At 58.1% G+C, this 22,300-nt stretch overlaps 3 protein-coding genes and 1 long non-coding RNA gene across 6 annotated transcripts; 2 read left to right on the top strand and 2 right to left on the bottom strand.

Annotated features, from left to right (window-relative positions):
• The first annotated feature begins 258 nt into the window (after positions 1 to 258).
• RAD9A (RAD9 checkpoint clamp component A) lies at positions 259 to 6,160 on the top strand. Of its 2 annotated transcripts, XM_066343519.1 has the most exons (11): positions 259 to 448; positions 533 to 603; positions 1,069 to 1,197; positions 1,620 to 1,734; positions 1,820 to 1,919; positions 4,048 to 4,157; positions 4,253 to 4,362; positions 4,441 to 4,505; positions 4,594 to 4,731; positions 5,433 to 5,628; positions 5,712 to 6,160. In XM_066343519.1, the coding sequence occupies exons 1-11, from the start codon at positions 415 to 417 to the stop codon at positions 5,805 to 5,807; spliced, it is 1,164 nt and encodes a 387-aa protein (XP_066199616.1). In that variant the 5' UTR covers positions 259 to 414; the 3' UTR covers positions 5,808 to 6,160. The 2 variants fall into 2 exon arrangements, with proteins under 2 accessions (XP_066199616.1, XP_066199537.1); XM_066343440.1 differs by having other exon boundaries at positions 4,253 to 4,505.
• Positions 6,161 to 6,421: 261 nt separating this feature from the next.
• On the bottom strand, positions 6,422 to 9,885 carry PPP1CA (protein phosphatase 1 catalytic subunit alpha). The gene is made up of 7 exons (XM_066343616.1): positions 9,727 to 9,885; positions 9,088 to 9,219; positions 8,710 to 8,940; positions 8,067 to 8,171; positions 7,175 to 7,398; positions 6,938 to 7,072; positions 6,422 to 6,862 (listed from the first exon to the last, which is right to left on the bottom strand). Exons 1-7 carry the CDS (start codon positions 9,779 to 9,781, stop codon positions 6,752 to 6,754), a joined length of 993 nt encoding a protein of 330 aa, XP_066199713.1. The 5' UTR covers positions 9,782 to 9,885; the 3' UTR covers positions 6,422 to 6,751.
• An 871-nt stretch (positions 9,886 to 10,756) lies between these two features.
• On the top strand, positions 10,757 to 17,515 carry TBC1D10C (TBC1 domain family member 10C). 2 transcript variants are annotated; one of them, XM_066343136.1, is made up of 10 exons: positions 10,757 to 10,795; positions 11,044 to 11,222; positions 11,883 to 11,982; positions 12,207 to 12,314; positions 12,403 to 12,509; positions 12,710 to 12,824; positions 13,521 to 13,586; positions 13,712 to 13,901; positions 15,917 to 16,071; positions 16,352 to 17,515. In XM_066343136.1, exons 2-10 carry the CDS (start codon positions 11,071 to 11,073, stop codon positions 16,697 to 16,699), a joined length of 1,341 nt encoding a protein of 446 aa, XP_066199233.1. In that variant the 5' UTR covers positions 10,757 to 10,795; positions 11,044 to 11,070; the 3' UTR covers positions 16,700 to 17,515. The 2 variants fall into 2 exon arrangements, with proteins under 2 accessions (XP_066199233.1, XP_066199314.1); XM_066343217.1 differs by lacking the exon at positions 10,757 to 10,795 and adding an exon at positions 10,801 to 10,911.
• LOC136376860 (uncharacterized) lies at positions 17,310 to 22,154 on the bottom strand. The gene is made up of 3 exons (XR_010746250.1): positions 22,062 to 22,154; positions 18,752 to 18,820; positions 17,310 to 17,412 (listed from the first exon to the last, which is right to left on the bottom strand). It is a non-coding gene; the product is annotated as an uncharacterized lncRNA (long non-coding RNA).
• Between the last annotated feature and the right edge of the window lie 146 nt (positions 22,155 to 22,300).

The raw sequence follows: 22,300 nt of genomic DNA, 5'->3' as shown, positions 1-22,300 counted from the left end.
GGGCCGCGTCCCCTGGGCTCCTCGCGCTCGGCTGCACAGCCGCCGTGGGAGCCGCTCGCGAGGGGCGCGGAACCGCTCGGGAGGGCCCGGGTCTGCGAGAGCACAGAAACCCCGTCGGCACCAAGCGCTTCCCGCTCACGTGACCAGGGCTGGCCTTCCCTCCCAGCACAGACTCCGTCACGTGACAGCGGAACCCACAAACGTTCCCCTCACGTGACGGAGCCCGGCGTGTGGACCAATGAGGGGGAGGGGCGGGGCTGTCGGGGGCGGTGCGCGCGAAGGGAAGCTGGCTGGCTGCGGGTCGGGAGGTCCGGCGGGAAGCCGTGTGCCGGGGCCGGTTGGGGGCCTGCCGCCGGCCGTCCGCCAGTCTCAGCCCGGGCGCTGGCCAGGCCTGGCCTTGGGGCTGGGGGTAGCATGAAGTGTCTGGTCACGGGCGGCAACGTGAAAGGTGAGCTGGGACTGGCCGGGGGCGGGGGCACGTGGGACTGCCTGCCGCGCCAGCCTCACCCCCGATTCCCCTTTTCCCCCGCAGTGCTCGGCAAGGCCGTCCACTCTCTGTCCCGTATCGGCGACGAGCTCTACCTGGAGCCCCTGGAAGACGGGGTGAGGGGCTGGGGTGTGGGAGTGGGTGGGAATCCAACAGGGAGTCCGAACCTGGGCTTGAGTCTCGCCTCCACCAGGCAGGATGCCCGTGGACTAAGATTAGTCAGTTGAATTTCAGTTTCCAGTCCCTCGCGGTGGGCCATTAGTTTGGCCGTGCCATCTTCCCAGGCTTGTGTGTGAATGGAGAGCCGTTGCCCTCCCTGAAGTGCCAGGTGGTGGGTGGGGGTGACTAAGCAGAGTGCGCTGACGGTGGTGTGAAGCCCTTGGTGGTGGAAGCAGTGCTGAGGCCAACTCAAGGAAAGCTTCATGGAGGAGGCAGCCAGTGACTTGAAGGGGATAGAGGATTTCAACAGGTGATGGTGGAGGTACAAGACATTAGGGCACGTGGGTCAGCAAGAGTGTGCCAGAGGACTGGGCCTGTTGCTGCCCCTGACCGCATCGCTGCCCCTGCTTTTCCTGGCCCAGCTCTCTCTCAGAACCGTGAACTCCTCCCGCTCTGCCTACGCCTGCTTCCTCTTCGCCCCGCTCTTCTTCCAGCTATACCAGGCGGCCACCCCAGGTCAGGACCCCCTGCGCTGCAAGATCCTGATGAAGGTGAGGCCCTCTCCTCGGCAGTGGCGGCACCACGCCCCTCCTAAAGCCCCCACCACAAGTGCGGCTGCTCTGGGGCACTCAGCAGATGTCAGGTGGGAGAGATGTGTGTGCAGGGGCAGTCCCGTGCACGATACAGCGAGGGGCACAGTGAAGACACCCACAGAGGGAATGCAGCTATGGAGAAGGTGATCAATCCTACCAGGGACCTGCAGTGAATGGTGACATCAAGCAGGTCTTCCAAGTCTTGCCAGACAGGGAACAGCATGAACAAAGGCCCAGAAGCCTGTAAATATTCGATATGTAGTGGGAGCTCCCTTCCTGGTTAGGACAGTGCTGACCCTATGATGGGCCAGGGACTGTAGGGGACATGAGAGCTGTTCAGGAGATGTGCAGTGCTGGCCTGATGTGATGACCCTCCTTAGTCGTTCCTGTCTGTCTTCCGCTCACTGGTGATGCTGGAGAAGACGGTGGAGAAATGCTGCATCTCCTTGAACAGCAGGAGCAGCCACCTGATGGTCCAGCTGCACTGCAGATACGGTGAGTAGGCAGGCCAGCCCCGTAGGCCCTGGGGCGCAGGGGTGGATGTCGGCAAGGCCCTCTAAGACCCTGTCTGCCCGTCCAGGGGTGAGGAAGACTCACAACCTGTCCTTCCAGGACTGTGAGTCCCTACAGGCTGTCTTCGACCCAGCCGCATGCGCCCATGTGCTCCGGGCCCCAGCAAGGTAAGTATACCGCCTGCCCAAAAGCGAGCCCTAGGTCTCAGATTTCTTTCTTTGTGGCTTCAAGGGCCAGGTTAAGAAGGCACTTCTACTGTTTTCTCTACAGCAGTGGTCCCCAACCCCCAAGCCGCGGACCGGTATCGGTCCGTGGGCCATTTGGTACTGGTCCACAGAGAAAGAATAACTTACATTATTTCCATTTTATTTATATTTAAGTCTGAATGATGTTTTATTTTTAAAAAATGACCAGATTCCCTCTGTTATATCCATCTAAGACTCACTCTTGATGCTTGTCTCAGTCACGTGATACATTTATCCGTCCCATCCTAAAGACCGGTCCGTGGCCCAAAAAAGGTTGGGGACCGCTGCTCTACAGGGTTTCTGTGAACCTGTGTTCATCCAGCCGTTTGCTCTCAAGTCTGTCTAGCTCTTTAAGGGAAAGGCTGAGTGGAGGAGGGGCAGGGGCAGGGACTCCCTTGCTGTGTGCTCTTCACTGCCTTCCTGAGCCTGTATTCTCCGCCCCAAGACTCTGGCTTGGCTCTCTGACCCGTCAGAACCATTCCAACTTTTCTTCTAAAATGCAGTTCTATAGATCTCTGGCTTAAGCAGCCTTGAAAGTCTGTCTTTAAGCTTTGTGGTTCAGGGGCTCAAAGCCCTTCTTTAGCTTGGTCACCCTTCTGAGGGTGTTCCCATGCAAGGGCGACATCTCTTCCTACTTGTCCTGGCGCTAGTCTTGGGGAGTCCTTGGGCCAAGGCAGGAAGCTGGGTGGGAAGGTTGTGGTCTAAACAGGCAGCTCTGGGGCTGGAACCCTCTGGGCAATCCAAGCACCAACACACTGTGACCAATCTGGGAGATGGAAATTCCAGTGGAAGCACAGGTCATGGTGAAGACCAGTGCAGAGGATGGCTTCCTTCCTGCCCATGCTGGATTCTCTTGGCATTCATGTAGCCCAAGGTCTTGTTCATTTATTTTGTTAGCTGTAGGTCATCGTAACGTGAAAGTATGTTTGGGTCCTGACAGTCTGGTTTTCTGATTTCTGTTGATAGAGCTTTTCAGGTGTCCTCTGGGTAGAAGAGAGGGAAGGCTGTCACTTCTGGCCTGGATTTTGAGGCTCTTTTTTTTTACAGAGACAGAGAGAGGGATAGACAGGGACAGACAGACAGAAACAGAGAGAGATGAGAAGCATCCATCATCAGTTTTTCGTTGTGACACCTTAGTTGTTCATTGATTGCTTTCTCATATGTGCCTTGACCATGGCCTTCAGCAGACTGAGTAACCCCTTGCTCGAGCCAGCGACCTTGGGTACAAGGTAGTGAGCTTTGCTCAAACCAGATGAGCCGGCACTCAAGCTGGTGACCTCGGGGTCTTGAACCTGGGTCTTCCGCATCCCAGTCCGACGCTCTATCCGCTGTGCCACTGCCTGGTCAGGCTCTCTTTTTTAATGAGTGATCTTTTCCTTTTTCCCCCCAATTGATTTAAGAGAGAGCATGAATTTACCATTCTGTTTAGTTGTTACATTTAGTTGTGCACTCAATTGCTTTTCATATATATTTCATGACCAGGGATCAAACCTGTGACCTCAGTACGCCGAGACGATACTTGATCCACTGAGCCACCCAGTCAGAGCTTTTTTTCTTTTTCTTTATTTTTGTTCGCTTTTTTTCTTATGGATAACTTTAAATACGTGTGAATGCAAGCTTCTGTCCTAGTTGTCTTGAGACAAATTCTGGATGTTATTTCATTTGTAAATATTTATAATTGTGTATACCTAAAAATCAAGGACGGAAGGGCCCTGTCTGAAGGCCAAGTGTATTTATGAGGATGGCATGGGCTGTTTCCCACTGCTGGATGGGCAGGTGCTGCCTGCCCAGTGCAGCCCATCCTTCCTGCTGCCCTCTCTGGGCTCTGCTCGGCTGTCCTGTCCCTTGCAGTGGACTTCACTCTGACAGCCTGGGAACTTGGATGGGGCAGGGACCACATCCTGCTCACCCCATCCTCCGTCCTGGGGCATGCGAGGCCTGGCCCATGCTGTTCCCCTTTAGTGCCGGTGTGTGTGTCACTGCCTTCCCTGCCTCAGGTCCTCTGAGGACAAAGCCAAGCCTTGGGTGTAATGCTGTGCCCTCCTCACAGGGTCCTGGGGGAGGCCGTTTTGCCCTTCCCCCCGGCATTGGCTGAAGTGACTCTGGGCATTGGCCGAGGCCGCAGGGTCATCCTGCGCAGCTACCAGGAGGAGGAGGCAGGTGAGGGGCTGGGCATGGCCTGTGATGGGGAGCAGAGCTGGGTGGCAGAAGTTGGGACCCATGGGCCCAGGTCCCCCCTGTTCCTGCCCCCACAGACAGCACTGTCAAAGCCATGGTGACTGAGATGAGCATTGGAGAGGAGGATTTCCAGCAGCTGCAGGCCCAAGAAGGGGTGGCCATCACTTTCTGCCTCAAAGAATTCCGGGTAAGGTTCTCCCCTTACCCTCACTCCTTTGTCCTCCTTGCCCTCCTGGGCCTCACGGCTCTGCCTCTCCCCTCCCAGGGGCTCCTAAGCTTCGCAGAATCGGCCAGTCTGTCTCTCAGCATTCACTTTGATGCTCCTGGCAGGTAATTCCCGGCCTCAGGACAGGGAGGGCGGGCTTGGGGTGCCAGGAGCCAGAGGCCCTCACCTTGTCTGGATCCATCACCTGCCCAGGCCAGCCATCTTTGCCATTAAGGACTCTCTGCTGGACGGCCACTTTGTCCTGGCCACGCTCTCGGAGCCATCCCTGAACTCCCAGGACCGTAACTGCTCCGAGCTGCCCCGGTCAGTGCCTGAGCTCCAGGCTCACAGGTAAGGGTTCCCGCAGGCCTGCTCTGTGCTCTTCTGTGCACCCTGGCGGAGCCTGCTGCCTCCCCCCCCCCCACGCGGGTGCGTGTGTGCGCGCGCGCGCACACACACACACACACACAGGCACTTCCTGTAAGGCCTTGGCCCCTGCCGAGCTCACAGCTTCCAGCCCCACAGGCTCAGCCTTCCTTCCTGGTCAGCTGTGCTCAGATTCCTCCCACCCAGGGAAGTGTTCCCAAGGTCAGCCTAGCTTCCTTCTCTGGTTGAGGCCTCCCCACTGAGCCTCCTCCCATACAAGCAGGGATAGGGGGCTGCTGGAGGCCAGAGGCCGGAAACAGGTGGCTGGAAGGGCAGGTGGGTTGGGGAGGGTGGGCCCTGCAGTTAAAGCAGAGGAAGTGTGGCCTGCCCCCCCAGCCCATCTCCTGGGAAGGTGGGGGCTTGGGCCCCAAGTGGCCCAGCTCACTGGACTTGCTGCTCCCTGCCCCCAGCTGAGCTAGACTGGGCCCTAGGCTGCCTCCCTCAAGCCCCCACCTGAACCCTGATCAAAGGATTCCAGGCCTACCCCCTCCAGGAAGCTCCTCCAACTAGATCAGGAAGTAATAAAACTGAGAGATCACTGGTGGTCACAGCTGCCCACCCCCACTCCAGCCCCCTAAGGTAGCCTCTGCCTTTTTCCGTTTCTTGCTGACACCGTCTACCTGCAGCACCCCCCACCCGGATGACTTTGCCAGTGATGACATGGACTCCTACATGATTGCCATGGAAACCACTGGAGGCAGTGAGGGCTCCCGGACACTTCCCTCCATTTCCCTCTCACCTGGCCTCCCGCCTCCCTGCAACTCAGGAGAGGAAGCTGAAGCTGAGCTCAGTCCAGTGCCCGGGACCCCCCCACCCAAGAAGGTAGGGGCTAGAGGTGGAGGCCAGGGATGGGAGGCCCGGAGGCCGGGGGCTGCAGCCTCAACTCACTCAGCTTCTTGTTCCAGTTCCGCTCGCTGTTCTTTGGCTCCATCCTGGCCCCTGCACACTCCCCCCTGGGCCCCAGCCCCGTGCTGGCTGAAGACAGCGAGGACGAAGGCTGACTGGAAAACCCCTCCCGTGTCCAGGGGCCCTGGACCGGATGAGGCCCCAGCCTCTCACTTTTCCTAGCACCAGGCAGGGAAGGGCTGGGTCTCTGCCCTGGTGGGTACTGAGGGTGGGCTGGGCTAGAGCCGAGCTGGCTGGTCCTGCTGCGCCCCCATGTCCAAGCCCCAACTGGCCTTTGGTAACTCCTGGGTCCTGTCACGTCCCCCCAACCAATCATGTCTGTTTCCAGGGCTGGCAGTTGACAGAGGTTCCTCACCTCTGACTCTAGCCTCGTGACCATGACTGGACACCTGCCTTCCCTAAGGGAAAAAAAAATCACAGTGGGGCTGCTGGCCCCTGCTGTCTACCCTTGCTGTCAATCATGACTTGCCCCTCCCCCAAGTCCTGGGCACACCTCTGGGAGCTTCTATGGCTGGAATAGACTGTTCTTGTATTTTCAATATTCTCTGGCCCCAGCTAGGAATTCTAGGAGCCCCTGTGGACCTTAATGTGTGGCTGGGGTTGCCCTGGCTGGGGCCCTATGCCTGGCAAGCCTGCCCTCCCAAGTGGCTCTGGGTGGAAGGATGCCAGACCCAGTGTTTGGGACAAGGGAGACAGGCCAGGGCATGAATCCAGCTTTGACCTTTATTCAAGAGACCAGATGGGTTGCCCAGGATCCGGCTGCCAGCCCCAAGGACAAGCAAGGCTGGAGACCCCCAGTCTGGCCCTGCTTTGCCCTGAGCTGCAGCCTCAGCCCCAGGACCCTGCTTGTGGCCACAGAGGCACAGGCAGAGGGAGCCTTGGGGGACTGGATGCTGCTATTGATTCATTAAAAAAAAAAAGTAACACCAAGGCTCCATGTTCCCTGTGATGAGCAGGCCTAGGAGGCCAGCATGACCTCCCATGGCCGAATGGTTTCTGTACAATCCACCGTCTGGGGCAGAGGGCGGGTATGCAGAGGCTATTTCTTGGCTTTGGCGGAGTTACGGGGTGGGGTGATGGGCCGGCCACCAGGGTTCAGGCCACTGAACTGCCCGTATTTCCCCTTGTTCTTGTCGGCGGGCTTGAGGATCTAAAAGAGAGCACACGGGTCAGGCTCGGGGGGCCGAACCATGGGGCCAGCAGCCCCTTCCTTCCCCATCCCCACCTGGAAGGAGCACATGAGCGTCTCGTCCACACTCATCATGGCGCCTGCGTTGTCAAACTCGCCACAGTAGTTGGGAGCTGAGAAGAGTGTTACCAGCTGCCGCTTGGCAAAGAACTCGTAGCCATCTTCTACCACCTGGACGAGGACAGGGCAGTTAGGTAAGCAGGTGCCCAGGTGCAGGCTGGCTCCGACCCTGCCCAGGCCCTGCTCCGACCTGGACTGGAGCTGCCAACCCACCTGGTGTGCCCGGCAAATGAGGTCCAAGTCATGCTTGTGCAAGAACTTGGCCACCACCTCTGCCCCAAAGGTAAAGGAGACGCCACGGTCGTTCTCGCCCCAGCCCTGCACATCCTTGTCGGGGTCAGACCACAGCAAGTCACATAACAGTCCCTGGTCAGGCACGTCTGTGGGCCGCATGATACGCCGAATCTGCTCCATGGATTGCAGGTCCGGAGACAGGCCTGGGGGACACAGAAGGCACAGGACTGCCTCAGACAAGCCTCAAAACAAGTGCCCCCCTCACAGGGGAGAGAATGTTGACCTGGAACGCACAGGTTCCAGGTTTGAAACCCCGAGGTCACTGGCTTGAGTGCTGGGTTGCTGGCTTGAGCATGGGATCCTTCACATGATCCCATGGGGTCACTGGCTCAGCTTGAGCCCCCCTGGTCAAGGCACATATGAGAAGCAAACAATGAACAACTAAACTGAGGCAATTGAGTTGATGCTTCTCATCTTTCCCTGTCTCAAAAAAAAAGGGGGACCCCCTCCTCCAGAAATCCCTGGCCAATCAGTGTCTTTCCCTCTTCCCCCCACCTACCCTATTCCCAAGCCTTCTCTTAAAGACTTTTGGGAGCCCAGGCAAGCAGAACTCATTGCTTTCTGCCTTTTCAAGCCCCTGCCCTCTAGGAGCGCAGGGCTCCCTACAGAAAGGGGGGAGCACAGGGCTGAGGCCACAGCAGCAGAGTGTAGCCTAAGGATGGGGAGCAGGGAAACATCCTGCAACAAGTGACCTCCAAGCCCAGACCCCAGGGAAAGCTGTTCCAGGGGACTGGGAGCCAGTCCTCCAGCGACATGGCTGGGCTTTTTCTTCCCATGAATTGCCTCAGTGGGGCCCCAGAGCCACCCTCACCTCCATGGCAGCAGAAGATCTTCTCATCCACGATGGCAGCGATGGGCAGGCAGTTGAAACAGTCAGTGAAGGTTTTCCACAATTTAATGTTGTAGCGTCTCTTGCCTGCCCAGAGGAAGGAGCTGACTCATGAGGGGGCCTCCAGGACCTCCGAGACAGGTTGGAGAAGAGCATGGAAGGCAAAAAGGGAACCCCCCTCCTGCCCATACTGCCTACCAGCCTTCTAGGAGGAATTCTACAGTGACCGAGTCCACAGAACCCCGAGTTCCACTCTAGAACATCATTAGGGTTAGCACCCACCCCCACTCTATGAGCAGGACCAGGCTAAGACCAGGTCTGGTTTATCTCAGCTTCTGGCCAGCAGAATACAGTTCAGTTAGGTATTCTGAGTGCTTGAGTAACAGGTACTAGAGGGAGCACCACACAGGCAGATAGGACCTTGCATTAGCACGTAAACAGCCCTTCCGTAAATAAGCATTTGCAGACCCTGTGGCAAGAAGGCAGGATCCTGCCTTCCCACCACTCACGGTCCAGCAGGAATCTGTCAGACACAGATACCCCTACCACCAAGCCAACACAACCCTGCTATTCAGCAGGGAGAGCTCTTCAGGTCTGGGCAGCCCTAGGCACAAAGCCCACTCACATTCATCATAGAAGCCATAGATGCGGTTGATGCTGGCACACTCATGGTTCCCACGGAGCAGGAAGAAGTTCTCAGGATACTTGATCTTATAAGCCAGCAGCAGGCAGATGGTCTCCAGTGACTGCTTGCCCCGGTCTACATAGTCCCCCAGAAAGAGGTAGTTGCTCTCTGGAGGGAAGCCCCCATACTCAAACAGCCGGAGAAGGTCGTAGTACTGGCCATGGATGTCACCTATGAACCAGAAAACCAGGTCAAGACTAAATGCAGGGTCTAAACTTGAATGCAGGGCCAGGGTTGGGCTCAAGATAAGAAGAGTTCAGAAATCTTAGGGGTCAGTGCCACCTTCAGGAAGCAAAGAGGCCTGGATAGGGGTCTCACCGCAGATCTTTAGGGGTGCCTCCAGCTCCAGAAGGATGGGCTGGCTCAGGAAAATCTCCCGGGATTTGAGGCACAGACCACGGATCTCGTTCTCTGTCAGCTGTACATTCTTTCCAGGCCGCGAGCCCTGCACTGGAGGCAGAATGGGCGTCAGGACCCTGGTCCCTCCGAGAAGAGGAAGGTGGGCGACACGGGTGCCCCACGGGCACTTCTGGGGGCGCCAGGGCCTCCTGAGCCCCCCTTGCCCGGCGTAGATGGTGCTTGCTGCTAAGCCTACCAGGGCAGAAGGTGGCCTCCCCAACTACGCTCAAAGCGCTCTACTATGTGGAGGGGCTGCCACCCCAAACCCCACAGCGCAAGTCCCTTTCGCGGAGGGACTAGGCTTCTCCCTCACTCCGAGAGACCAGGCCAACCCGTGCGCCCCGGCCCAGGAGAGAGAACTGCTGCCCCTGCCCCAGCAGCCCAGACCCCCAGGTGCGTCGCGAGTGGGGGGTGACGGCGGCCACGGGACCTCGCGGCCCGTCCCCGCCCAGTCTAAGCTGGCCCTCGGAGAGGCAGGAGCACCCGCGCGCCACTTCCGGGCCGGGGAGGGGGGGGTCAGGGCGCGGCGGGCGCCGACCTCTCCCGACCCCAGCCAACCTTCCAGCAAGCGCCCGATGATCGAGTCCAGGTTGAGCTTCTCGCTGTCGGACATGGCGGCTCTGCCGCTCCCGCCCAGCAGCTCCGGGCCCGCTCCTGTCCCGCTCCTCCCTCCCGCCTTCCACTGGCTCCTTCCGGCCTGGCGTTCCTTCCGCCCTCCCTGGTCCGCCCCGCCCCGCCCCGCCCCGCCCGGCTCCGCTCGCTTCTCGGGTCCGCTGCCCCTGCTCCATAGCGCCTCCGCTGGTCCCCGGGAGCAGTGGCCGCGGCGCCCCCTGGGCGGGGCCTCGGTGACGGGGCGGGCTGAGTGTATCTGGGGCGGGGCCTGGTCGATGGGCGGGGCTTTGTGGGATGGGGTTGAATCCAGTTCGGCCCCTCCCAAATTACCCAACCCTTTCGGAGGGTATGGGACCGGAAGTACTGTGGAAGTTGTTTTTCCCTTTCTGAGAGTAATCAGTCCTTCCCACTTGGAGTGAGCACGTTGATATTTTTTCCCCAAATACTGTGGATTAAGTCTTTCAAGTGCAGAAATAGCAAGTGGTTGGTTTCACGTCACTGAGCACCTCTACCTCCTGTGGCTCCTCGGGTGGCTGACCAGACCCAGAAGGTAGCCACAGAACTCCGAACCCATTTTGGCTCACACTGCCTGTGGTGCAACCTAAATTAATATTTATGTATTATAAGTCCCATCATTGCCTTTTGAGTAACATAATCTGCATGTTAAAAGTTACTTTGTAAAGAGCAAACATTAAGTAAATCATAATTCTCATTGGAACCCTGAATTGAGTGTTTGACATGCTAATATCCTCGAAACTGGAGGCAGCCTGCCCGCTTTACCTCTGGCTGGCCCTGACCCCATCATACCCAGCACAGGAACCCCAGCCTGCAGCTAGCCAGCCAGCCAGCCCAAGGGGTGATGGGAGGAGCCCATGGCCCAGGGGCACTGGGGTAGGCCGGAAGAGACTCAGAAAGGAAGGGGTGCCCCCCCACACCCTGGGGAGGGGCCCCCCAGTGGGTTGCTAAGGCTGTGGCGGAGGAGGAAGTGAGAGGAGAGGTGAGGTGCAGCAGGGAGGTAAGCTGGGCTGGTGGGGACAGGGACTGGGCCTGGGGCGGATCTCTGAACCGAGGCCTGGCCTTTCTGCCACCTCAGGGCCTACCTCCTCCAGAAGAGGGGACAGGAGGGGCTTGGTGAGATACCTTGAAACCTCCTCCCTCCCACCCTGCAGCCAGTTTCTGGGGCAGGGGACTGGCTGTGTGGGAGCCCAGGCCCCAGGCTGGCCAACAGCTGCCTCTCACACTGGCTCTCCCCACACCTTTCAGGCTGTCGCATCAGGGGTCTGGGGCACCATGGCCCAGGCCCTGGGTGAGGACCTGCTGCAGTCCTGCGAGCTGCAGGATGACTCCAGCTCTTTGGGGTCTGACTCAGAGCTGAGTGGGCCAGGCCCATATCGCCAGGCTGACCGCTATGGCTTCATTGGGGGCAGCTCAGTGGAGCCAGGGTAAGTGGGGAAGGAAGGTGGAGGAAGGGTGCCAGGCTTGAGGATGGGGGCTGAGGGCTGAGTAAGGCCCAACCTCAAGGGTCCTGAGAGGGTCTGGGGACTCAGCCAGTGTCACCCCTCCCCAGGCTCCAGGTAGAATCCGAAGGATGCCAGGGCTGGGTGGGGTGTCCAAGTATGTCCCTTTAACCCCAACCTCTGAGGATTTGTGCCCACCCTTGATGCCGAAAATACTTCCCCTTTTAATCTCTGGCCCAGGAATCCCAAATCTAAATCATAGAACCCACACCAGACAGGATAACAAGTGCAGAGACACAAAAGAACTTGCCTGAGGTCACAACAGATCAGAGACAGAACCAGACTCAAACTCAGGACTCCTGGCTTCCAGTACAGAGCTCTGTCCACCCCTGTGTCTTCTGTGTCCCTATCCTGGGATACAGCTAACCAGCCCCTCCCCCAACACACACCTACACAACCCCTTTAGTCTTTCCTGCCTCCGCCCACATCCGAGCCACATCCTTTCCTGTCTCCATGACAACCACTGGCAACTCCTGGGCGACAGGTCAACCCCCTAGTGGCTACCCAGTTGGCATGAGAGCGGCAGATGTGGGCACTAGGTCACAGCTGCCCTGCAACTGAAGGTCTGTGCCCATGTGCTCCCAGGCCCAGTCATCCTCCTGCAGACCTTATCCGCCAGAGGGAGATGAAGTGGGTGGAGATGACGTCGCACTGGGAGAAAACCATGTCTCGGAGGTACAAGAAGGTGAGGGGGACAGTGGCCTCACCCTGGCCTGCCTGGCTCATCCGCCTTTGCCTTGGTCCAGGCCCAGGAAACATTTAGCCCTCCTGTGTCCCCACACCTCTTGCCTTTGTTCCCTACTACCCAAAGTGGCCCTTGCCCAATGACAAGCGGTGTTGGTGCCTGCTGAGAGGAGAAGGGGTGGCTGGCCCGGCGGGCCTGACGGGGTCCCGTGGCCTCACCCCCAGGTGAAGATGCAGTGCCGGAAAGGCATCCCTTCAGCCCTCCGTGCCCGGTGCTGGCCCCTGCTCTGCGGGGCCCATGTGTGTCAGAAGAACAGCCCTGGTACTTACCAGGTAAAAAAGTTGGCGGGGGTCCTACCTCCCCTTCCCAGATCCCCTCGCCACTCTGAGCCCTCACACCCACCTTCCTGCCCACCCACAGGAACTGGCTGAGGCCTCAGGGGACCCACAGTGGATGGAGACCATCGGCAGGGACCTACACCGCCAGTTCCCTCTGCACGAGATGTTTGTGTCACCCCAGGGTCATGGGTATGAGGCCAGTGATGCATAGGAATCCCCAAGCTCGCAACCCCAGTTGTTTAGTCCAGCCCCCCACCCCCACCCTCAGCTTTATGTCTTTGCATCTCAGGGGACCCAACAAGGCGGGGTGGTGATGCCTGGGCAGGGGCTGCCAGAGGGTGGGAAGGGATGCCCAGAGGACTGGCCCCTAATGGGGTCTTCTGGCACAGGCAGCAGGGGCTCCTGCAGGTACTTAAGGCCTATACCCTGTATCGGCCGGAACAGGGCTACTGCCAGGCCCAGGGCCCCGTGGCTGCTGTGCTTCTTATGCATCTGCCCCCAGAGGTAAGTGCCCTTGACCCTGCTCTAGAGACTTAAGACTCTGACCCCCCCCCAATCCTGTGATCCACGACCCCCAGCCCCAGGGACTCTGAATTCATGTACCTGGAACTATTGATCCCCAGCCCTAGTTATCTCAGAACTAGTTATCTTGTGCCCTGGACCCATGACTTCCTAGACCCAGGAACTCTGACCTCAGGGACCTAAAGATCCCAGATCCCGTCCTATTGAACCAGGACCTCATTAATGCCAACCTCAATGATCTTCAAACCCAACAACCTTGACCCCCAAAACCTGGGATCCTTTACCTTTGCCCCTTGCCCAGTGATCTAGGAGTCTGGATGTTATTGCCTTGACCCTGTGACTCCTGGTTCTGAGCCCTGTGACCATGATCCCTAGCCCAATGACCCCAAGGACCCAGGACTTGAAGTTTGGGATCCTCCCAAACCTTGACCAATGAACCCTATCCATGTGACCAAATTGAACACCCTGAGCCCTGTGACTTCCAACCCCCGAAACCCGTCGGTAGGTCTTTCTCTGGTCATGGGGAGGCTTTGGTAAGAGTACCACCCAGCACTGAGTCCAGGCTTCTGGCTCCAGAGTCACTGTGGATGGTGTCCAGGGACACCCTGGCGCCCCTTTCTCTGCCCTGTGGTCCCTTTAGTGGTGTGGGGGCACTCACAGACTGTGCTCTGCCCTCAGGAGGCCTTCTGGTGCCTGGTGCAGATCTGCGAGTTTTACCTGCCCGGCTACTATGGGCCACACATGGTGAGAGGCTGGGATGGGGTCAGAGCGCAGAGGGGGAGGGGCTGGGCAAGTGGGTGGGGACCCAGGGACTGAGGGACACAGAGCCTGGGGTTTGGGAGCGGAGGTGCTGATGGACACGGCTGCAGGAGGCTGTGCGGCTGGACGCCGAGGTGTTCATGGCTCTGCTGAGACGGCTGCACCCGCGTGTGCACAAGCACCTGCAGCAGGTGGGCGTCGGGCCCCTGCTCTACCTGCCCGAGTGGTTCCTGTGCCTCTTCGCCCGCTCCCTGCCTTTCCCCACAGTGCTGCGTGTCTGGGACGCCTTCCTCAGTGAGGGTGAGTGGACAACAGCCAGGCGGGCGGGGGGCCGGGGTAACAGCCTTGGGGGGTACGCAGAAATGAGCCCTCCAGCTCTGCTCTGCCCCGTCTGCCACTGCCAGTCCTGGGCCTGGGTCTGGGTGCCCAGGTGTGTTGAGGGTGATGCACCCTGCGGCTCTGGGGAGACAGCCCAGCCCCTGGCCACACACTCCCAATGTAATGAATGGTAGCCCCCTGCGGCGAGACCACCATTGGGAGGGCAGCCCTGGCCTGGGGCGGGCTGGGGCCAGGGAGGCTCCGTCAAGGTAGATGGGACAGGACCTGGGGAGGTCACTGCCGTGGAGGGACTGGCAGAGTGGGGACCTGGCCAATGCTAGCCTGGTCAATGGCTCCCTCATTCGGGAGCCCAAAGACCTACTTGGCGCATACTCACTGGTGCCAGACGCTGCCCTAGCCACCGGGGCCACCTGAGTGAGCGGACCTGCCTCCTGCGGGTGGGGTGGGGATAGAAGGCACTATAACCAAATGAACAAGATATTTATAGATTATCATAGATGCCATGTAGAAAATAAAGCCAGGGTCATGACCGAGTCTTAGGGGAGCGGCAGGAAGAGACTGCTGCTTTTTTTTTTTTTTTTTTTTTTTTTTTCCTGAAGCTGGAAACGGGGAGAGACAGTCAGACAGACTCCCGCATGCGCCCGACCAGGATCCACCTGGCACGCCCACCAGGGGGCGACGCTCTGCCCACCAGGGGGCGATGCTCTGCCCCTCCAGGGCGTCGCTCTGTTGCGACCAGAGCCACTCTAGCGCCTGGGACAGAGGCCAAGGAGCCATCCCCAGCGCCCGGGCCATCTTTGCTCCAATGGAGCCTCGGCTGCCTGCTGCCGGAGGGGAAGAGAGAGACAGAGAGGAAGGAGGGGGGAGGGGCGGAGAAGCAGATGGGCGCTTCTCCTGTGTGCCCTGGCTGGGAATCGACCCGAGACTCCTGCACGCCAGGCCGACGCTCTACCACTGAGCCAACCGGCCAGGGCGAGACTGCTGTTTTTAAAGATGCTTGTGGCGCTCCGTGGAGGAGGCGGACTTGAAGGCACAGTGTGGAGACTGGGAGCCCAGGCAGAACACCGTCTACAGGGTCCTGGGTCCTGACTACAGATGACTTGGGGGGCATAGGTGTAAAGAAAGGTGGACGCCCGGGCCAAATGGGGGTGTCAGGACAGAGCTGAATCAAACTCGGCCTTTGGGCCCTGGTTCTCCTGTCAGAAACCTTATGGGTTGGCCAGCAGTTGCACCTAAAAACAAAACAGTGGTAGAAATCAATCAGCACATTTATTGAACACCTGATGTGTGCTGGCTTAGAGCTCTGGCCATGGGTGTCCAAGTCACCATCTATGGTCCCCTCCTCTCCGGCCTCAGACCTCTAGGGCAGAGCCTGATCGTGTGACTGAGCTATCCTGGCCCTCCCCACTGAGGACAAGTGCTGACATGGACTCCCTCTTATAAAGATGACATTGATCTTCATCCCTTTACTAGTCACAGTTGTTACTAAGTCTTGCTGGTCCCCTGACTGTTCTGCTCAGCAGACCTGAGCTTCCTGGAAGGGCTTCTGAGGCTCTGGGATGACCCAATGTCACACCTGTGTGTACATGCACGTGTGCACTATGCTCTTGGCTTAGGGATAGGAGCTCTGGCAAGAATCTCTCTGGAACCAAAAGGTCACAGATCTGAGCTGGAAGGGCCTAATTGGTCACGTCCCCCAACCCAGCCCTTCCCTGCAGGGTCAAGGAGCTGAGGCCCAGAGAGGTTGTCAGTCACGCCTGGCTTCTGGCAGGCTGCTCTGCCCAGGAGCATCACTGGCTGCCAGGATATAGTTACCAGTGATCCCAAACGGCCTCCTCCTCAGTCCTTGCGCCTGGCCTGGGCGGTGGCTGCAGAGTTATGGGACGGTGGGAGGGACCTGGTGCAGAGGGCAGGTTTAGGTGCAGAATGGAGGCGGGGCAGGGCTAGCCTGCTCTGAGTGAGCTCTCGGCCTGCAGGTGTGAAGGTGCTGTTCCGTGTGGGGCTGACACTGGTGCGCCTGGCACTGGGCACCACAGAACAGCGCCTGGCCTGCCCGGGGCTCCTGGAAACGCTCGGTGCCCTGCGGGCCATCCCCCCCGCCCAGCTGCAGGAGGAGGTCTTCATGCCCCAGGTGCGTGCCCCTGCCCACCCTTCCCTGCTGCACAGCTGGGGAAACTGAGTCCCAGAGCAGGAAGTCAGAATCAGTGCTTAGTTCCTGTCCTTTGAGCAGCAGACACTGTGAAAACCCCAGGCCTCAAGTGACTCGCTATGGGCTCCCTTAGCGAGACTGTCTGTCAGCCCCTCCGCCCTCAGCCACTTCCTGGGGCTGTGTACTGCCCGCCCTGTGGGGACCTTACGGTTTCCTGCCTATCTGCAGTCCAGGCAAACTCAGTGCCAACCGCTCCCCACAGGTGCACAACGTGGCCCTGTCCGAGCAGGACCTGCAGCGGGAGATCAAGGCCCAGCTGGCCCAGCTGCCGGAGTCAACATCCGGGCCACCCCCGCGGCCGAAGGCCCGCCTGGCCGGGGCCCAAGCCATCTTTGAGGCCCAGCAGCTGGCAGGGGTGCGGGGAGGCACCAGGCCTGAGGTGCCCCTTATCGTGGTGCAGCCCCCAGAAGAGCCCAGGCCACCACGGCGCAAGCCCCAGACCCGAGGCAAGACTTTCCATGGGCTCCTGACTCGGTCCAGGGGTCCCCCGATTGAGGGCCCCCCCAGGTCCCATCGTGGCTCCGTCTCCTTCCCGGACACCCGATTCTGAAGGTCTCACCTCTGAGGGTACCACTGTGGACTCAGTGTCCCCTGACCCCAGTTGCCTGAATGGCTGATGCCAGCCTCACAAGTGAGCACCGCACTTTACCACTGGGATTTGGTGACTCAGCTGCCTTCTCACTGGCGACCAAGCAGAAATGAACCAGGAGGCGTTGGCTACAAAAAAATGATTAAGATTTATTCAAAATTCTTAGGGTTTACAAACTAGAAACATGACTAGGCAATACCCAGAGTGTCCCATGAAGAAAAGAAAGCCGAGAGTTCTATAGCAAAAAGCACGTTCTTGAGCAGAATCAGTCCAGCAGTTTTTGGCTCCGAGTTGGTAGGAGATGGGAACCTTCCCGATGTCAGGCGGCCTGGACACGTGAACATTCCTTCCTAAGTTCTTCATTTTTTCCTAAGTTCCATCTATAGGAATTAATAAGACTTCAGGCATTGACGCACAACTGGAAAGTTCAAAAGTTTAAGTCCTCAGGCTAAAGTAAAATAAAATCATTTCCTCTTGAACCCATTGTGCCAGCTTGACGATACAGACTCCATTTTGAGTCACCTTAATTACACTGACTTCATCTTGTTTTCTTCACTCATTCCTCACCATGGACTGTGCCAGGCACAGGATGAAGGAAAGTCACAGAGTGGGGCTTTGGGGCTGAGGCCCACCACCACCAGGCCATGGAGCTGTCCCCTTGCAAGCACAGAAGCCTAGTTGAAGGAGCAGTAGGGTCAGGGCAGCCAGCTGGGCTAGGGAACTCCAAAGGACTCCTGGAATAAAGTCTGATCAAGCAGAAGCCTGGCTGGAGTTGGATCAAATGCCCTCCATCTCCAACCCTAGACCAGTTGCCTTTTCCTTCCTCCTCCCCTGACCACAGCCCTGCATCTCCTAGCCCCGCCCTGTTTGACCATACACACCAAGGCTGCCCATTGGCTACAGGAATGTGTTTACCAGCAATAGGACCCAATGGTGAGCGTCCTGCTCAGCCTCTTAGGGACAGGTAGCACCTGTGGGAGGAGGGCTCCCCAGGTGGATGCTGGGCCCAGAAGTGGGGCTTATCCCTTATTCTGCTCCTCCCCCAAGGCCAGTTCAGGATCCCTGGGGGTGGGGGAACTCTAACCCAAAGTCCACACCCCACCCATGATCCTGGTCCCATTTTCAGAGAGAGCCAGGCAGAAACAAAGGCCTAGTGTGCCCCGGACAAAGGAGAAAGGTCCCGCCGGTCCTTGTCCCCTCCTGAAGCCTTGCCTCAACCCCTGGGGACTGCCACCATGGAAACCCCCTCCCACACTTACTAATTGCCCCCTGTGGGTGCCTGGGACATGAGCCATCACCAGGAAAACAGGGCTGGTTCCCATGCAGGCTTGCTTTGCTGGGTGCCCATTCCTGCCCTCCCTCCCTGCCTCCCTGGGCACCCGCCCCACAGGGTGGAAGGTAAAGGGTTGAGGCCATGGCAGGACCCAAGCGTAGGGGAGAAAGCCTTTGGAGTCCTGCCTCATTGGTGGAATAGTCAGTCGGCCCATCCCAGTGGCTGTGCTGCAACATTGGCATGGCCACCGGTCAGCCCCCTGACTTGGAATGTTCTAATGACAGGGCCGCGGGCCCCAGGAATGCACTCACTCTACATGTGCTTGGGTGGTACTGTGTGCCCAGCCAGGCCCTGGGTCCAGACAGAGCATTCCACTCTCAAGGAGCCTGGCGGAGGCATCACAGAGCTCCAAAACTAGATCTGCATTTTTTTTTGGGGGGGGGGACTGAGGCTAAAGAGGGGAGGGAACCTGGCCAAGGCCTACCTGCCTATGACAGACCCCAGGTTTACCCCTACCCCCACATTGGCAGCCTTGAACCTGCCCCCTACCATTGGGCACCCACCTCTGTCTGCCCTCCTCGGGGTGCTCTCTCTTCTGCTCCCACCCACCCGCAGCCTGCATTCCAGCCCCTCTGAGAGTGGGGCAACACTGGGCCCCCCCCCCAGTAAAAGTGCTTCCAGAGCCCTCCCCCTCAACCCTCGCCACAGCCGGGAAGCTGCATTAATAATAACCCACTCACCTGCAGCTCCTGCCGCCTTCTCAAGCCCCGCCCACACCCTCAGCTCTGCAGGTGGGACTGACAGCCTCACTAGACAAAGGGAGAAACAGAGACTTTGGGAGGTTGAGTACCCAGCCCAAGATGGCAGTGAGGGCCAGAGCCAGCTGGAGCGCAGACCTCTGTGCCTTAGGCTTCGAGCGGGGCAGCTAATGGGATCATCTCAGGCCCTGTAGCAGGTAGGGTGGCAGGACTTAACCTCTCAGTCGGTACATTTCTGCAGTGAGCAACATGTACGACCATACTTGGTGAACCTGGCAGACCCAGCTCCCTACAAACCTTTCTGGAAAGGGGCTCAGAGAAGGCAAGCCATGCACCTCAGAGCGTGCAGCCTATGAGAACCAAAGCTGGAACGGCACCCAGCGATGTATGCTGGCTGGCCTGGGTCAGCCCAGGACATAGGAGTGGGCGGCAAGCAAAAAAGAGAGACAAATGAATCTGGCCTTGGTAGGGGGAGTGCCCATGGTCTCCAACTGCTACCCAGTCCAGAGGTTCCCTGGCCCCATGCCCACACTGTTCCAGGCTCTTACAAATCAGACGTGGCCTCTCTGCAAAGTCTCTGCATGGGAAAGACCTTCTCACTTGCTGTGAGCCTCAGTTTTCTCTTACAGGAAATGGATAAAACTGCCCACTCCAGCTCCAAGGGTGCTTGCTCTACAACCTCAATATTATGCCAGACCCTGATTTTCCTCCCTGCACCCACAAGGCAGATGCCATCACAGCCGGTGGCTCGCCAGCATGGCCTGGAGTGGGCATGAAAGCACGCTGTGCCCTGTGCACGTATGCATGCACTCTGGCAGAGGTAGGAGTCCGACTCCACCACTCACCGGCTGTGTGGCCTTGGACAAGTAACACCACCTCTCTGAGCCTCACTTTCCTCATCTGTCAAAGTCAGAGGAGGATCACAACTGCTACTTCACAGGGTTCAGTGAGATGCAGCATCTAATGCTCCCCACACAGCACCCAGAGCAAGGTCATGAAATGCTTGCTGTCATTGCTACTGAGCGCTAACCTTCGGTCACACTCCTTGCCCAGCCACTGTAGAGCTTGTGTTAAAAACAAGACAACAGGCCCAGTTTGGGTGGCTAAATGGATACAGCATCATCCCTGCAGGCTGAGAGGTTGCGGGCTCAATCCTGGGTCAGGGCACACGTGCAGAAAAAAACAGTGAGTGCAAAACTAAATGGAACAACTAAGTGGAATGAGTTGATGCTTTCTTTCTCTGTCTCTCTTTCTCTCTCTCCCCTTCCCCAACCCCCTCTCCCTGTTACCCTCTTCTCTTTCAAATCAATGGGGGTGGGGGGGGGGAGAGAACAGGTTCCAAATGAAGTCACTTATGCTAAGCCAGGGGTCCTCAAACTACGGCCCGTGGGCCACATGCGGCCCCCTGAGGACATTTATCCGGCCCCCGCCGTACTTCCGGAAGGGGCACCTCTTTCATTGGTGGTCAGTGAAAGGAGCATAGTTCCCATTGAAATACTGGTCAGTTTGTTGATTTAAATTTACTTGTTCTTTATTTTAAATATTGTATTTCTTCCCGTTTTGTTTTTTTAGTTTAAAATAAGATATGTGCAGTGTGCATAGGGATTTGTTCATAGTTTGTTTTTTTTTTATAGTCCAGCCCTCCAACAGTCTGAGGGACAGTGAACTGGCCCCCTGTGTAAAAAGTTTGGGGACCCCTGTGCTAAGCCATATATCACCAAACTGAGAATTACAGCATCAGCTCTCCCAGAAATGGAATCTTCAGCCAGTCAAGTAGGAATCGCCTGGTCAGCACTGGTTAGACCCCTCCCGTCTGCTCAAAGAATGCACTAACCTACCTGCTTCTCGCCTGGTAACCTTCCTGGGTCCCACTCTCTGCCCATCAAGTCTTCCGTTCTGCGCAGTCCCTTAGCGCTCCTTTCTATCTGCTGGATCGGCTGCTGACTGATTTATGAATCATTGAATACAGCCAATAAAGTCTTTAAAAGATACCCAGTTGAATTTTGGTTTTCAACACTTGTTAAGTGTCAAAGCTCGTGCTCTTTGACGACTTCTGTGCCCCCTCCTGCTCCCATGCTGCAGGAGAATGGACTTTCTCAGGTGCCGCACTGTATCTCAGGAGCCTGAGTGTGTGGACTCGGAGCCAGGAGGTCCTGGAGCAGCCAGGCCTGGGGACCTGCATGGGGAGTGTGGGATGGGCAGGGGGACCCTCCATAAGTCACTTCTCCCCTCCAAGTCCCTCCAGTAGTAGACAGCGGTGGGTCCCCACAGGCTACTCTGTACACAGTTGCGGAAAGGACCCCAAACTGCCACTGTGTCCCTACAAGTGCCATGGGCCCCTCAGTACTCTCCCCAGCCCAGGAGGCTCTTGGGGACAGCCAGTGCCTCCAGGGAGAGGATCTGAGTTTGGAGGTATGAGGTAGAGGAATTGTAACAACAGCCTGCTTGTGCTGGGCATTGGCATGTGCCAACCCTCATAGCCCTGTGAGATGAGAACTAACTCCATTCTAGGCAGGAGGAAAGTGAGGTTCAGACCAGAAAGGGGCGGCCTCATGCTGGAACTAGGATTGGAACGCAGCTAGTATGACACTCTCCCACTTGAGTAGAGGGTGAGTGTTTCTTGGTGGCTGGGTGTTTCATGGGGTGAATCCGTGGCTGTGAGCCAGATTTCTTGGGGTGTACTTCTGTTGGTGCCCCTGGGCGTGAGGATGTGTGTCTAGAGACCGTGGGTGGCCAGCTGACCTGCGTGTTGATGGGCAGGACAGATCCTGTAGACGACCCCCTACCCATGCTCAGACCCACTGGCACTTCCTCAGCCTGGCCACTCCCTCCCCACAGGGGAGAGGATGTCCCAGGAAACTGGGACCGCCCTTGTAAGGACATCTTACTGAGTGGTCACTGCTCTGACAGGGCTGGGAGAAATGAGAAGAGAACCCAATGCACCGGGACCCCTGGCCCAGAGGGTCTTTCCAGGACAGACTGCCACAGGGCAGAGCGCTCATGGCTGGGACAGACAGCTGCTAGCCGGGTGTGCTGGGGAGGTCAGGACACCATCCAGGGACAGACAGAGCTCTGGACTGTGTGCTCCAGGGCTTTCCCAGCCACCCCACCCCCGAGGGCGGGCCCTAGTACCAGTCTCTGTCTGCTCCGCTCTCCCTCCCCCTCACCCCCCTCCTCTTTCCATCTCTTGCATTATGGGACATTCTCTCTCTGTCCCTGTTTTCCTGTCTGTCTTTTCTTTACCATGGCCCAATGTCTGTGACCCTCTCTGGCCATCCCTTTCCGTTGGTACCTGGCTCTCTGCTCCATAGTCTGTGTCTCTGAGGATGCCATCTGTCCCTCTGTCTCTCCCTGGCCCTTTCGGTTCCCTGGCTCTTTGGATCGGATGTTCTCCCACTCCCGGGACCCCAGATTTCCTGTTGGGTGGCGCGTTTGGGCGGGAGGGGCGGGGCAGGTCCTCTGGCAAGCAGTGTGGCCCCTGGGCCCGCACCGCCCCTGCCCAACACTGGGCATGCCCCAGGCGCTTCTATA

The sequence above is a fragment of the Saccopteryx leptura genome, chromosome 1 (assembly GCF_036850995.1).
Source record: "Saccopteryx leptura isolate mSacLep1 chromosome 1, mSacLep1_pri_phased_curated, whole genome shotgun sequence".
NCBI lineage: Eukaryota > Metazoa > Chordata > Mammalia > Chiroptera > Emballonuridae > Saccopteryx > Saccopteryx leptura.
Note: the sequence above shows the minus strand (reverse complement) of the source record. Positions and strands in the feature narration are given on the sequence as shown.